The sequence below is a fragment of the Mus caroli genome, chromosome 8 (assembly GCF_900094665.2).
Source record: "Mus caroli chromosome 8, CAROLI_EIJ_v1.1, whole genome shotgun sequence".
Classification (NCBI taxonomy): Eukaryota; Metazoa; Chordata; class Mammalia; order Rodentia; family Muridae; genus Mus; species Mus caroli.
In genome coordinates this window covers 102,715,764-102,730,854 of record NC_034577.1, presented here as the reverse complement: position 1 = coordinate 102,730,854, position 15,091 = coordinate 102,715,764, and the positions used below count along the sequence as shown (strand labels likewise).

At 50.9% G+C, this 15,091-nt stretch overlaps 2 protein-coding genes across 5 annotated transcripts in view; one reads left to right on the top strand and one right to left on the bottom strand.

Moving 5' to 3' along the window:
• Positions 1-277: 277 nt before the first annotated feature.
• Positions 278-4,654, top strand: Ldhd (lactate dehydrogenase D). The gene is made up of 11 exons (XM_021169335.2): positions 278-388; positions 577-689; positions 885-1,026; positions 1,210-1,351; positions 1,490-1,649; positions 1,908-2,107; positions 2,190-2,318; positions 2,402-2,529; positions 3,075-3,165; positions 3,264-3,375; positions 3,463-4,654. The coding sequence occupies exons 1-11, from the start codon at positions 317-319 to the stop codon at positions 3,626-3,628; spliced, it is 1,455 nt and encodes a 484-aa protein (XP_021024994.1). The 5' UTR covers positions 278-316; the 3' UTR covers positions 3,629-4,654.
• A 2,239-nt stretch (positions 4,655-6,893) lies between these two features.
• The window catches only part of Znrf1 (zinc and ring finger 1), an 86,619-nt gene continuing 78,421 nt past the window's right edge, over positions 6,894-15,091 (bottom strand). The window contains exons 3-5 of one of the 4 annotated variants that reach the window (XM_021169338.2): positions 11,566-11,671; positions 9,041-9,132; positions 6,894-8,425 (exon numbers count right to left, since the gene is read on the bottom strand). In XM_021169338.2, the coding sequence (XP_021024997.1) occupies positions 9,075-9,132; positions 11,566-11,671 (164 nt within the window). In that variant the 3' untranslated portion in view covers positions 6,894-8,425; positions 9,041-9,074. Of the gene's footprint in view, positions 9,133-11,565; positions 11,672-15,091 lie in introns of all 4 variants that reach the window. The other 3 variants (XM_021169336.2, XM_021169337.2, XM_029480262.1) reach the window with 3 other exon arrangements.

Here is a 15,091-nt window from a genome sequence, read left to right as displayed (position 1 = left end):
TGGAATGGAAAGGAAAACTGCAGCTTAGAGGTCAAAGAAGAGACTGGGAGGAAGTGTAGAAGACAAAGTCTGAGTGCCCGGTGGGACTTGAAATCCTCTGTACACGATGATTGTTTGGAGGGCTCTTCAGGGAGCAGCAGTTGACTTGTAAGACCTGAAGTAGCTGCTGTCCTTCTTTTCCAGATCTGCAGAGGCCACCTTAAACTGGCTCCACCTTAAGCAGGCTCCACCCAGGGCAGCCATTGGGCACAGCGAGAGGCAAGCTGGCAAGGCTTCCTCCCCACCTAGTTATTCTCCCCTTAGCTGCGGTCTGGCTATGGCCATGCTCCTTCGGGTGGCTACCCAGAGGCTGCCTCCCTGGAGGAGCTTCTGCTCCAGGGGGTCGCAGGTATAAGTCTACTTGTGGATGGGGTCCCGGAGGGTGGAGAGCCTGACCTGACGTCCTCGGGGCTCAGTGATGTCATCTTGCAGGTTGACCAGCCCTCATTCTTCCCACCTGGCCACAGGGCAAGGTCTGTGGCTCCCTCCGGACTGTCTTTCCGATGACTGACCCCCTCGCATTTTTCTCCCCTGCAGGGTGGACTCAGCCAGGACTTTGTGGAGGCTCTGAAGGCAGTTGTAGGGAGCCCCCACGTGTCCACTGCTTCTGCAGTCAGAGAGCAACACGGGCATGATGAATCGATGCACAGGTATCAGAAGGGACTGAGGGTCCCTGTCTCTCTGGTCACCTGTTGGAGTGTTCTGGCATCATATGGAGAGGTGCTCTCTGCCCTGATCTGCTGATGTCCCTGTCCTTAGGCACTTAAACCATTCCAGGTTCCTGGATAAGAGAGGGTGAGAGGCTTCTATACCTTTTCAAACCTCTGGGGCCTGCCTGCTTCTAGGTGTCAACCTCCTGATGCTGTGGTGTGGCCTCAGAATGTGGACCAGGTCAGCCGAGTGGCAAGCCTGTGCTACAATCAAGGTGTTCCCATCATCCCATTTGGCACAGGCACCGGTGTTGAGGGGGGAGTCTGTGCTGTGCAGGTATAGTGGGGGTGCCCTGGGTCTGGTCCCATTATACAGGACACATTTACAGCTCTCTTCACCTGCCATCCCAGAGCTTTGGTATGGTTGCTGCAGGCCTCAGCCATAAAATGGGGCTCTAGCAGGCTGCTTTGGGCCTAGAGACCTAGGTTGGGCAGCTGTTTTTGACACCCTTGCTACCAGGGTGGAGTGTGCATCAACCTGACCCATATGGACCAGATCACGGAGCTGAATACAGAAGACTTCTCAGTGGTGGTGGAGCCTGGAGTCACCCGTAAAGCTCTCAATACCCACCTTCGTGACAGTGGCCTTTGGTTTCCTGTTGGTAGGCCTTGGACTAACCACAGAGTACCTGACCGAGGGCTTGGGGGCGTGGTCTGAGGGATTTCAACGGGACCCCATCTTTCCCACAAGAGGGAAAGGGCCTCTCTGCTGTTGCCCTCTCCAGCATTTCATTCTCTAGACCCAGGTGCAGATGCTTCTCTGTGTGGCATGGCAGCCACCGGGGCCTCGGGCACCAATGCTGTGCGCTATGGAACCATGCGGGACAACGTGATTAACCTGGAGGTAGTGCTGCCTGACGGCAGGCTGCTTCACACCGCAGGCCGGGGCCGCCATTACAGGTGAGCACGGCCTGACCCAGTGGCAGGGCCTCCCGGATTGCTCAGGAGGGCCCTGGAACTCTGGAGGCTCAGCAATAGAGTGCTGGAGTTGATTCTCCCTGTGCAAGGCCTCACTGGTCATTAAACCACAAACACTGTGATGACAATCTGGGGCTGCAGGAGATCAGACCAAACCTGTCTTCTAGCTTTAGTGACTTCTGTAGTAGTCCTCGCTCACACGGCCTGGGCACTCACCTACCTTGTATGTTCCGGGCCCAGGAAGAGTGCAGCTGGCTACAATCTCACAGGACTCTTTGTGGGCTCTGAGGGGACTCTGGGCATCATTACATCGACCACCCTGCGCCTGCACCCTGCGCCCGAAGCCACAGTGGCTGCCACCTGTGCGTTCCCCAGTGTTCAAGCGGCTGTGGACAGCACAGTTCAGATCCTCCAGGCTGCAGTGCCCGTGGCCCGCATTGGTGAGCCAGGGGGGTGGGTTCCACAGAAAAGGCCCCCTTAGAAGGCCAGGCCTCACCTGATCAGCCCTCTCCCTGGTTCCAGAGTTCCTAGATGATGTCATGATGGATGCCTGCAACAGACACAGCAAACTTAACTGCCCTGTGGCACCCACACTTTTCCTGGAGTTCCACGGTTCCCAGCAGACACTGGCAGAACAGCTCCAGCGCACAGGTGCGCCGGGTACACAGTGCTGTGAGGTCTGAGGCTGTACCAGTGTAGGGGTCTAACGATCAGCCTTTCTGTGCCTACAACAGAGGCAATCACTCAGGATAATGGTGGCTCTCACTTCTCCTGGGCCAAGGAGGCCGAAAAACGCAATGAACTTTGGGCAGCGCGGCACAATGCTTGGTATGCAGCCTTGGCCCTGTGTCCAGGAAGTAAGGTGAGCTGGAGCTGGGGCTGGAGGTGGGATCTACCCACTCACATAGAGAGGACTGAGGCCCACCAAGGGGTGGCTGAGTGGTTGTAAGGACAAGGGGCTATAGACCACTGCACCCAGCTATTCCAGAGTCTAGAGAGAGAGAACTATTAATATGCCCCAAACTTAGGAGTTCACAAGTCAGCCTCAGGTGTAGTGTTGAGCACTTAGGAATTCTAAACATTGGAAGGGCCTCCTGGGGAAGAAATGGAGAGGAAGGAGGCAGTCTAGCCAGATGGGACGGGCTGGGCAGATTATGCAGAAGTTCAGAAGTGTGGGGCTGCTGGGACCCTGCATGTGGTCCAGGCTTACTTAGATCCAGGGGAGTAGTGGAGACCTGAGACCTGGGCTAGCGAATACACGAAGACCAGTGGGCTGGAGGTCAGATGTTTCACTCCATGACATCAAGACCCCTTGGATTGGTCCTAAACTTGAGCCACAGTGATCCCTTAACTTCGGGTAGGCAGTGGGTGATGGGGGGAATCACACAAGCTTGCCTTCCGACTCAGGCCTATTCCACGGATGTGTGCGTACCCATCTCCCGGCTGCCAGAGATCTTGGTAGAGACCAAGGAGGAGATTAAAGCTTCAAAACTCACAGGTTTTGTTCTACTTCACTGCCGTCTGGGAGGCGCTGGGGTTAGCCAAGGCCTGGGCAAGGAGGCTAGGGGTGACAGTTACTGTTCTCTGGGCCCCTAGGAGCCATTGTTGGGCATGTGGGTGATGGCAACTTTCACTGCATCCTCCTGGTCGACCCAGATGATGCAGAGGAGCAGAGGAGGGTCAAGGCCTTTGCAGAAAATCTGGGCAGGTGAGGACTGTGCCAGGGAGGGGTGTGGGCTAGGGAGGGCAGAGGCTGAGGGAGGAGTGCTGAGGGTTCCTTCAATTGGTTTCCTAGGCGGGCCCTGGCACTCTGTGGGACATGCACCGGAGAACACGGCATTGGACTGGGCAAGCGGCAGCTGCTCCAAGAGGAAGTGGGCCCCGTGGGCGTGGAGACCATGCGGCAGCTCAAAGACACACTGGATCCCCGTGGTCTCATGAACCCGGGCAAAGTGCTATGAGGAATGTGTCACCCTTGGCCGGCAATCTCCAGAATGCCAAGCCCGCCCCTGTTCTGGACTTTTCCTTCATGCCAATGATCAAGCACGAAATGGAAGGGCTGATGCTATCTATCTATGCCTGCTAGGTAGCCTCTGTAGCTGGGGCTCAAGTTGAAGGTGACGGAGCTGGACTCTCCCTCTCACAGAAAGCTGCTACCCTTGTTCTTAGGAGCCTTTTACTGCGGTAGAAAACCCAGGGTGTTTCCCAGTGGGGTGTCTTCCTGGCAGGCAGAGGTGGTGTGGATCTACTCCAAGCTAAGATCAGATCCGTCTGTGGGAGCCTCTCCTCTGCTGGTGCCCGGCATCATGACTCACCCTGTATATATGATGATAGGAGCGTTCCTTTCCTTGCAGAGGGAGGAGCGTTCCATCCCGCACTGTTGGGCCGGCTCTTTGGTCACGTGAACCCACCCCGTTTGCAGCTGCATCCTTTCCCCCTCTAGGTCTCTTGACCTTGGGCTAAAAAGCATTTGTTTTGGGCCCATCCCCAGTCTAACTGTAGCCTGGGGAGGGGATGGAGTTCAAGTTTTGGAAGAAAGTCAGTCCCAGCCCCTCTGCTTTTGCATACCTGAGGCAGGAGACCTGCCTGTGGTGGAGGTCACCTGACAGCTTCCCCACCAGGAAACTGAAGCACCTTCTTCAAGCTGTTATGTAGGACAATAGAAATACAGATGAGCTAACCTACTGTGTCCCATCCCTACCCACGGAATAAAGCACAATCCACCAGCGCTTACTTTCAAAGTCAGGGGCTTGCCTACTTTGGGGCCTGGCGGTTCTGAGACTCCCTGGTCAGAGCCCTTGTCTGGAGGTACTTGGCAGTTGTTCCCCAGATGTCCACGAGAGGGCGCGCAACACCAGAAACCTAGCAGACACTTTTAGGGTGGCCAGTCTCTAGGCATTTTACCCTTGTGGGTCCCAGTCAACTGTAGTACCATCTTCTCTACTGCTTGATATTTGGGTTGGAAAAAAAAAAAAAAAAAAAAAAAACAGAAGGAAGCAGCAGCCTCCTGCCCCCCACCCTGCCACTTTCTTAGTTCAACTTCAGATTTGTCTCATGATTCTTTGGCTTGCTCCCAAACTACTTCAGGATGAAGAAACCCAAACACCAGTCCCGCATTCACCATTGAGAAATATCGCCAGTGAACTCCCCTCACCCCCAGACAGACTGTTCACCTCAAGTCCTCCCAAGTTGAGTTCCACTGGGCAGGGCTCCTACATACACCCTCCAATAATGGGAAACTCAATACACAACCATTTCCCCACAATTTCTTTTATTAAAGAAAATCCCAAACATACAGAAAAAGTTGAAAGAACAAATACACTATATTCACTTGAAATATCAGTCGTTGAAGATTCAACAATGGACATTTTTGCCTTATTTGCTTTGTATATTTTGGGGGAGGGGAGATGGGATTAGATTATACATTTCTTGAAATCATTCAACTATATATTTCAGCCACTGTCTCCTAAGGAGGACATTCTCCTATGAGTTTCAATACTATTAAATGGCTTAGATGGGTAGTTTTCAAAAGGGGCTCCTGGAGCTCTCAGAAGGCTTTCTGGGCTCCTCAGAGCTAAGGGGAAGAACCCATTCCTTGGCTCTTCCAGATTTTCTTCCTTCTCAGAAAGGCAGAGTAGGAACGAACAACACAGGATTCTGGAGGGCTGTCTGGATGGAAGGTGGCACACACAAGTGCCACCTTGGGAAGCCCAGACAAGCCCAGTCCCACCCACCCCTCACACCAGGCACTGGCAATCTGGGTCCAAATTCAGAGGACATGACAGCCAACAGAGGGCTTTGGTGTGCCAGGTGGGGGCGGAAGTCACTGGGGATGGGATGAGCACCAGCCTAGAGAGCCTAGAATAGCACCCGGTGTGGGGCTCGGCGCTGCCCCAACCAACTCAACCACGGGACTCAGCCACAGCACTGCCAGGGCAGCCGGGCTCACACAGCCAAGGTGGGCACACAAAGCCTGTCTCCAGGCCCGGGGGTCAGACAAGGAGATCTCTTTGCGGGCTGGGCCCCGCCCCGCCAGCTCTGCTGGTAGGATTATATATAGAACAGGGAGACACAGGTGCCAGGCAGAAGCTGGAGGTGCTGGGAATAGAACAGTGCCCTTTGCAGTGACATAGCTACAAGGAAGCCTGCTGCGCATGTGCCAGGCCTTTGGGGCAGATCCCCAACACAAACTGAACCAAGCCGCATGACCCTGTCCCCACTTCACATGCAAGGGATCGAGTTCAGACGAATGCAGTTACTTTGCTCACGGTTCCACCAAGAAGTAAAGTGCCCCAGTACAGACAAGAGCCCAGTTTCTGGCCATTGACAGTGCTCACAGTTCAGGTCCTGAGGCGTCTGACACTCAGGCTCTAAATAAAGCACTCTTAGTTCTCTGAACTTGCCTCCCTGCCTTGGTTCCCACGTGCCCACTGGCCTCCAACAGATGTCCTTGCACAGAGCAGTTGCTTCAGGAAGCATCTGAGGGCAAGGGTGGTAGCATAGTCCAAACTTGTGGGCCTGTTGGGACTGGGCCCTGACACAGCAGTACAAGGGGCAGGTCTGGAAATGGTCATGGTAGAGAGGTGGTGCCATCTCCCTCCAGAGCTTCCCTTAGCTGGCTCTGCAGGAGGCCCTGAAATGCAGCTCCTGGAGCCTGGCTAAAAGACAGGCAGGTATGCACTGCTGCCCCCTGCGCCGAGGTTTCCTGCCCAGCCTGCAATTTGCTAACTTGTATGAGGCTGAGTGGCTGGTTCTGGTTCAAGTACTGTGAGCTGGAAGAAGCCCAGAGCAGGGCCTTTTCCGGGGCCTCAGAGAAGCATGCCCATGAGTCAGCACTTGGCTCTACACGGAGCAACAGGCAAGCAGAGGGTAGGGAGGTGGGGCAGAGGCTCTGAAGAGCGAACGGACTGGGCTGGCATCTCCAGGTGCCTGTATCCTTGCAGCCTCTGGTGGCTGTAAGAGCTTTGCCCCTGAATATCATTCCAGTAACATCCTATCACAACCAGAGATGACAGAAGACTGACAATCACTCCATGATGCTTAAGAATTTATAAACTTCAAAGACACAGCCGAGCCACCACGTCGAGCCTCTGCCCAGGAGTGGCTAAGCCATTACAGGTGCTGAGGGAGGGGGTGTGGGCTGAGAGGCGGACAGAGGGAACTGGCATTTGCCTTCCAATTTGATTGTGTAACAACACTTCATTAAAATAAATCACACGGTGCATCTTTTGTTACACACTATTTTAATACCATATCAAAACACCTCGACTGATAAGCTTTTCTCCTAAGCTTTGAACAGTTTTAAAACATTTTCGTAAATTTTTTTTTTTTTGGATTTTAATATATAAATACAGAAACCTATCCTGCATGGGCTGATGTCATGTGTGAATGGCTAAAATATTTCTGTGTGCCTGAAAACGGGGGTTGCAGTACACAGTCCTTTAGTAAGTCTAAATTTCCTCAGGAAAAAAAAAAATTCACAGGGGCCTTGGAAAAATGTCCAGGCATTTTTTTCAGTGTATTTGTGATTATTAAGTCCTCTAATGGGATCAGATCCAGGAGGAAAGGCAGAGGAGACGAGGGGGTTGGGGGAGGGGAAGTGTCCTCGATGGGCTCTTCATCTTCCTCTTTTTTGGCAAGGAAATCAAGGGGAAATCAAGGAAATTTAAGGGGAGAAAAGTGCAAAACCAAGCCAGAAAAATGGGACAGAAGAACAAGAAAACAAAAAAACGAATCCCCCAAGGTAGAAAGGTTAGTGATGCAGAGAGCCAACTGGGGCGCTGGGCAGAGGGACTGACGTGTGCCCGCCTGCCCGCTTGCCACCAGAGCGCTAGGGTCAGGACATGGCTATGCTTGCTTCTGTCACTGAGTGGGTTTTAGCTGGGCAGCAAACAGCAGTCTGTAAACATCACAAGGGAAAACACCAGTCGACACAAGACTTTTTTTTTATAGAATTTTTTGTTGTTTGTAAACACTTTTTAAAGACAGACCCACAACGCCTTTCAAAGGTGAAAAAGAAAATGCCCTTTCCCTCCTGGGTCGAGGGTGAGGGGAAGGATAGAGGTCAATTCATTCTTCTCTCAGACTCGCTCTCATCCACTGGGTGTCCTCAGGGAGGACCATTTTCTGGAAGTCAGTGCAGAAGGGTGCCCTGTTCTCTCTGGTGTCCCAAGCTCAGCTCTGTCCAGTGTCCGAGGAGCCTCCTCCCAGGAACAGGGGCTGGCTGTCCCTGTGTGGGTCGGAAGAAGTCAGTCCCGCTTCATCTTGCTGAGAGTTGCCGCTCCATCGCACGGTGGCAGCAGCTTGTGTCCCCCTGAGACCAGGCTGGTTGGCTGGGGCATCTGGTTCAGTCCAGGCAGGCCCATTGGAAGCCAAACATCATGCCGGCGGCATTCTGGACCTGCACTCTGGAGCTGGGATCCAGTCCCTCTGCCTCACTCTCCCTCGCTTGGCATCAGGTTTTGAGGTGAGGGTAGAAAGAGCCAATGTCCCTGATTTGCCTGACACCGGCAGCTGTTCTGGGCATTTACTTGGAATAAATAAAATAAACCTAACAAAAGAAAAAACAACAAAGAAGAGAGAGAAGAAAAGGGATCCCCAAGCCTTTGGGTGGGGGATCAAGTGGGAAGGGGCTGTTGGTTTTCTGTTTGCTGGGACAAAAACAAATGAAACAAAACAAAAGAGAGAGAACGCCCACCACAGTCCTCAAAGGCACAGGCAGGGTGGGGGACAGGATGGGGGCAGTTAAACAAGGTACCCTGGGGAAGAAATGAAGGTGAGATCCAATGGTTACACAGCAACATAAATGCATGTGTAGGAGGGAGTAGCCTGCTGCTGTGACACTGTGCCTGACACATGGATTGAGTGTGGCCTGGACCCCTCAGGTTTCAGATTCCCCTGAAGTGGGGTGAGGCAGGCAGCCGGTGGAAGAACCAGGAGTGGAAAGACCTCAGGCCATGTCTTTGCAGTGGACAGTGTCTGTTCCACAGGCCACCTACTTAGTGATTCGTCCCTTTCAGAAGGGAGTCTCTGAGAGGTGAGGGAGGGTGAGGCTGCAGTAGAGCCTGGCTGGGGGCGCCTCTGCTCCAGCGCATGCACCCTGCAGGGGACCTTCTGCCTCTCCTGAGGGGAGGAACCGGATGCTACCTTTGCATGGAGTTCTCGTGACTAGGTTTACTATCGCTCTTTCATGCTCCCCCAACTCCCAGGAACATCCCTCTACTTCCTGGGGACTGCTCCCTGAGGAGATGGCTTCTGTCTTTCTACTTCTGCTTTCTCCTTGGTGGGGTATGTATCAGGCAGGCCAGCTCCTCTCCCCCAGCTCCCAGAAACTTGACTCTTAGCCCAGAGTCTCCCGCCAAGTATGGGCTCACCTTTGAGAGGAGTCCGTAAGCAGGCCCAGCAGGGTCAATCAGCAGGGTGTTCTGGACAAGATCTGTTCACTTCAAACCATGAGTCTATGCAGCTGGAGTGGGGCATCAAGGGGAAACACATTAGCTGCTGACAACACTGTTCCTGCCAAGGGAGCCTTTCAAGGGGTTGGACTCTCAGGAAAGGACCCCAGGGAAACATGATTATGCCCCCAACTTCATTGAAGCAGGAAAAGGAAGATGATCAACGATATCCTAAGGGTGGGAGGGCGGAGATGGGTCAGTGGTTGAGAGAGATGCTGCTTCCCAGAGGACCCAAGTCTGGTTCACACCACCTGTCTGTTGCTTCACAGGCATCCCATAATTCCAAGAGATCTCACCCCTCTGGCCTTTGTAGGCTCCTGCATTCTGATGCACATATACATAGATGCACACACATAACCATAACTTAAAATTAATAATAATAGTTTTAAAAAAGAATAATCCTGAGGGTTTGGGGTTAATCCTAGGGCTCAGTAGTTGAGAGTCCTAGCTGTTTTTATAAAAGAGCCAGATTCAGTTCTTGGCACCCAAACAGTGGCTCACAAACATCTTTAACTCCTGGTCCTGGGGATTCAATGCTCTGTTCTGGTCTCAGCGGGCATCAGGCACACATGTGAATACATGCAAGCAAAATACCCATGCACATAAAATTTAAAAATAAGCTGGGCCAGGCAGTGGTGGCACACGCTTTTTTTTTTGTTTTGGTTTTTTTTTAAGACAGGGTTTCTCTGTGTAGCCCTGGCTGTCCTGGCACTCACTTTGTAGACCAGGCTGGCCTCGAACTCAGAAATCCGCCTGCCTCTGCCTCCCGAGTGCTGGGATTAAAGGCATGCACCACCACGCCAGGCTGGCACATGCTTTTAATCCCAGCGCTTGGGAGGCAGAGGCAGGCGGATTTCTGAGTTCGAGGCCAGCCTGGTCTACAAAGTGAGTTCCAGGACAGCCAGGGCTACACAGAGGAAACCCTGTCTCAAAAAACAAAAAACAAACAAAAATACCTAATAAACTAAATAATAAATAACTATAAAGATTAATAAAATAAAAATAAATGAAAAGGAAAACTAAAACATCGATCCTGGCTCATCAGGAGACAGGAGCAGTAGATACAGGCTCTGGGAGACTGGGCCTTGCAGAAAGGGCAAAACTGGCCTTGTGAAGCTCAAAACTGGGGCCCAGGGAGCCCAGGACAGCAACAGATAATACCAAGGAGGTGAGAGCAGGCGGACTACATAGGGCAGCAGGTTAACTGTCTGTAAGGTCTGAGAGGCAGGCAGGAAGCAGGACTAGATACAAGAGGCTGGCCAGTGATGAGGGTGGCTAGATCTTGGGTGATGAGGGTACCCCTCTCAGGAGCCACAAGTCTACCTAGCCTAGATATAACAGTAGGAAGGGGAGCTGCACCCTTGGGCTCTTTGACATTGCTAAATAAGTGAGCATGAACCAGGGTGAGGGTATAGTAAGGCCACAATCTCCAGTGTTCATAGGAGTGTCTGTAGCAAAGAATAAACAGCAGGTAACCTAAGACACTGTAAAGCCACATCTGGGCCTTTTCAAAGAGTAACTAAACATAATCTGCTTAGGTCTCCCCAGGGCCAGGGCTTTCCGTTCCTGGCTTTGGTTAGTGGCTTCCTGAGATGTTGCAGGGATCTGTGCCAGACTAAGAACCACAGTTCTCCCAAGGCCAATCACACTCCAGGCACAGCTCTGACATTGAAGACCAGTAGTCCTGGGGTTGGGCTTAGGAAAGTCCTTGTGCCAGGAAACAGTGTGGGCTGGAGAAAGAGACACACAGGGCACACTCCTGTCCTGAACAAGGAGGTGTCTTCTTTCCAGGTAGGAAAAGTTGAAGGGTTCCGCTGGAGGCAGAGGATGGATCTTGGCCTGGCTAATTATAGCAGTACTTAGAGGTAGTGGCTTTTCCTGCCTCCTAGCCCTTGGTTTTTGTTTTGTTTTTGTTTTTTCGAGACAGGGTTTCTCTGTGTAGCCTTGGCTGTCCTGGAACTCACTTTGTAGACCAGACTGGCCTCGCACTCAGAAATCCGCCTGCCTCTGCCTCTCAAGTACTGAGATTAAAGGCATGCGCCACCACGCCCAGCCCTCCTAGGCCTTGGAAGAGGAGGGTGCCATACAGGCCAGCAAGGACACCAGCTCTACCCTTGATACCTCGCTCTGCATGACAGGGTTCAGGGAGGAGGGAGTCAAGCTCCAGGTGGGATCTTATATGCCTCCAAGCCAGGTCTACCCACTGGCTCCTATCATCTGAACTGCTGACACAGAGCTGAACCTTGAACAATTTACTTCTGCTCTACCCTTGCTATGACTGAGCCTTCCGGTCAGCATAGTAGATAGATGCCTGCCCCCTAACAGAGTGCAAAGAGTATACAATACAGGCCATACCATAACCCAAGAGGACTGGAGGACTGGTGAAGGGGATCTATTCATTATATGTGGGATTTGGCAGAGTTGTTCCTGCTGGGCCCTTGTACCTTTTGTGATAGATGCACAGGCAAGGCAGCCTGGCTATCGTGTCCCCCTGAAGCAGCTCCTCCAGGCAGATCACACACTCACCCGCATCTTTAGTCAGCACATCATCTGCAAGAGAGACGGGGATACCAATAAGGTTAATCACCAGCAGCTGAGCGGCACAGAGCACACATAGGTCTATTACCTATGAGCTACTTGCAGACCTAAACCACTGTTTGGAACACATAGTACAAGTGGAACATAGCAATGGGAGAAATGTGCAATAACTAGAAGAGCCTTCTGACTGACTGGGATGAGGGGCAAGGAGAAAAGTGCTTATTCAGACTGTTCAAGAGAGGCTTTGGGGGGGCTGGAGAGATGGCTCAGTGGTTAAGAGCACTGACTGCTCTTCCACAGGCCCTGAGTTCAATTCCCAGCAACCACATGGTGGCTCCCAACCATCTGTAATGGGATCTAATGCCCTCGTCTGGTATGTCTGAAGACGTCGACAGTAAACCCACTAACATTTTTTACAAGATTTATTTATTTATTTCATGTATGAGAGAGAGAGAGAAAGAAAGAAAGAACACTTTGGAGAACTTCACAATGACACGAGCCATAGGCTGGGGTAGGAGGGATGACAATCTAGACAATGGAAACAACCCCAGACACCTGGGAACTCCAGGAAGTCTGCTAAGACAGGCTGCAGAGACTCAAGGAGTCACACAGGCAGGGGTGAAACCAAATCCCCAGGAGCAGCTTTATGCTGTTGCTGTCACTGAACCTGTCTCCTTTGCTTGGTTAAGAGGCACTAGAGGTAGATTGGGGAGCTCACTTAGAGGCCAACCCTGACAATGTAGCAACGGCACGCATGCCAACAAGGGTAGGGCATTAGCACGGTTATATCATGCGACACTCCACAGGAAAAGGCAAGGCTAGATAGAGAGCGATGAATCCCAGAGGTGTCTATTAGGCTTCTCCATAGGGACACACCAATGGAAACTTCCAGATGTGGGGAATCTCACTTTAGTCTAGATGTAGGGACATGTACAGACAGTAGAATAAAGAGACTGTTCAAGGACAAAGTTTAGATTAAACTCCAATAAAGTCACAGGCAGGCACGGTAATGCCCTCATACAGAATCACCACGAAGTTCCCCGACCACAGCAGAACATCCATCCAGTGAGCATAATGAGATTCTGTGTGTATGGTTTTCTTTGAGCTGAAAGAGCTTACAAGCTAGCAGGGCACACGGTATCATGTGTGAATGACGAAAGGGAAACCCAGAGAAGTCACGTGGCTTGCCCTGTCAGGGGGCTTGAGAAGGGTTGTAAAAGACTGGACCTTTGTTCTGGTGACCTTGCTTCCCACTGTTGCTTCTTTGTGTCCTGATTATTTGGTGGTAAAACTCTTAAGTACTCATAAAATATGGATTATTAATAGGCTAGGAGGGCCTAGCGTCTCAAATTTCCCTGCTAAGAATACCAGGGAAGTTTGAGGCCAGCCCGGTCTACAAAGTAAGTTCCAGGACAGCCAGAGCTATACAGAGAAACCCTGTCTCGAAAAAAACAAAAACAAAAAATAAAGCAAAACAAAAAAGAATCCCAGGGAAATGGAATAAAACACATAAAATTTGATATTGAAGTTCCTGTTTGTAGGAGTTATAAGAGAAGTCACTTGGTTTACAGGACAGCATGAACATAAGAAGTGGAAGAACACCCTAAAGTGGCCAATCCCATCCCTTTAAAGCACTACACACCATACATAACTGTTTATGCATGCAAGGAAAAAATCTATAAAAATATAAAGTGAAAGGAAGGAGGGTTAGAAGGAGGGCACATGTGTGCTCCTTTGTCGTGTAGATGTTTGAGCACACACTGCTTTATACTTAGAATCCTTAACAGAGTGCACAGGAAGCCAGGCGCAGCAATGCAAGCCTCCAACTCCAGAACTCAGGAGGATCTCTGGGAGTCAGGCCAGCCTGGTCTACAGGGTGAGCTCCAGGACAACCTGGGCTACAAAGTTAGACCCTGTTTCAAAAAAAACTAATAAATAAACAAGAAAGAAGTGCACCGGTGTGGTGGTTTGAATAACCTCTGATAGGCTCTGTTTAATCATTAGGGAGTGGTGTCCTTGACAGGTATTAAGGACGGTACAGCCTTATTGGAGGAAGTGTCACTGGGGGTGGGCTTTGGGGTTTCAAATGCTCAAGCGAGGCCTAATGTCTCTCTTTTCCTGCTGCTGACCATTCAGATGTAGAACTCTCAGCTACCTCTCTAGTACCATGTCTGTCTGTCTATGCCACACAATGCCTCCTGGACTAAATGGTTTTTGAAACTAAAACCATCCCCAATTAAATGTTTCCCTTCACAAGAGTTGCTATGGTCTTGGTTTATCTTCACAGCATGAGACCACTGACTAAGACAGCAGGAATTTGCATTTTACTTGAGAATGTATTCAAAGGGTAAAATGGATGTGACTAGAGAAAGGAGATATAATGCATAATGTACAATGCAGGGCCCAGGGGACGGGGTTCACTGTTAGGGAACAGGCTTTCAACTTTGATATGCCTGATGCTCTTCACAGCGACACATCAGAGGATAAAACCCTCAACAGAGATGGGAAGAAAACTTGCTTAGTCTACAGATAGAGTTATCCTGGAGACATCCTTGGCCATTTCTTCTCCATTCTCTGAGACATCTCACCGGTGACATGGACTTTCAGACTATAGCCCTTCATTGTTGTTTCCTAGATTCCAAACCAGCACATACACACACACAGGCAAACCATATACCATACACACACAGACACACACACACACACACATTCACACACAGACACACACGCTAAGGCTAAAAAAAGATTAAAGGAGAAAAGGAAGGAAGACATGTGATGCTGAATTCTGGCCTCTACATGTGCCCACACGTACACACATGTGTCACCCCATTCAAGAAAGCACGTTGGGCTGCCGAGATGGCATAGTGCATAACTTGCTTCAGAGCCAATCTCTGGAATCCACCTAATCCACCCTATGCTGTCTTCTGGCTTCCACTTATGTACAATGGCACCCCTCCTACAATGGCAGGCAGGCAGGCAGGAACTCACGCAGTGCACTTCTAGGGCTCTGAAGACAGAGTAATGAAAGCCCCTTGGTAAAGGAGGGAAAACATCGTAAAGCAAAAGCCCTGCACCCCAGAGCAGAACTCGGGGAAATCTACTCAATGTTCTGGGTGCCACAGGGAAACTCCTGCCTCACCAGACCATGCCTGAGGGGAGGAGTCCTGGAACAACACCCCTGAGCTTCCAGTCACTCTATGGCTTCAGAGCGCTCTTCTTTTCTGCTTTGTTGTTGTTTGTTTCGTTTTGTTTTTTAAATTTTATCTATCTATCTATCTATCTATCTATCTATCTATCTATCTATCTATCTATCTATCTATCTATCTATCTATTATTTGAGACAGGGTTTCTCTGTGTAGCCCTGGCTGTCCTTGAACCTAGAGACCTACCTGCCTCTGCCTCCAGGGGGCTGGGACTAAAGGTGTGTGCCAC

What these genes read in the sequence shown, in the direction of transcription:
- Ldhd (XM_021169335.2), top strand. Translation starts at nt 317, where the DNA reads ATGGCCATGCTCCTTCGGGTGGCTACCCAGAGGCTGCCTCCCTGGAGG. An exon ending in TGGCCTTTGGTTTCCTGTTG is followed by an intron (nt 1,352 to 1,489) that starts GTAGGCCTTGGA and finishes TTCATTCTCTAG; the next exon opens with ACCCAGGTGCAGATGCTTCT. An exon ending in AGTGCCCGTGGCCCGCATTG is followed by an intron (nt 2,108 to 2,189) that starts GTGAGCCAGGGG and finishes CCCTGGTTCCAG; the next exon opens with AGTTCCTAGATGATGTCATG.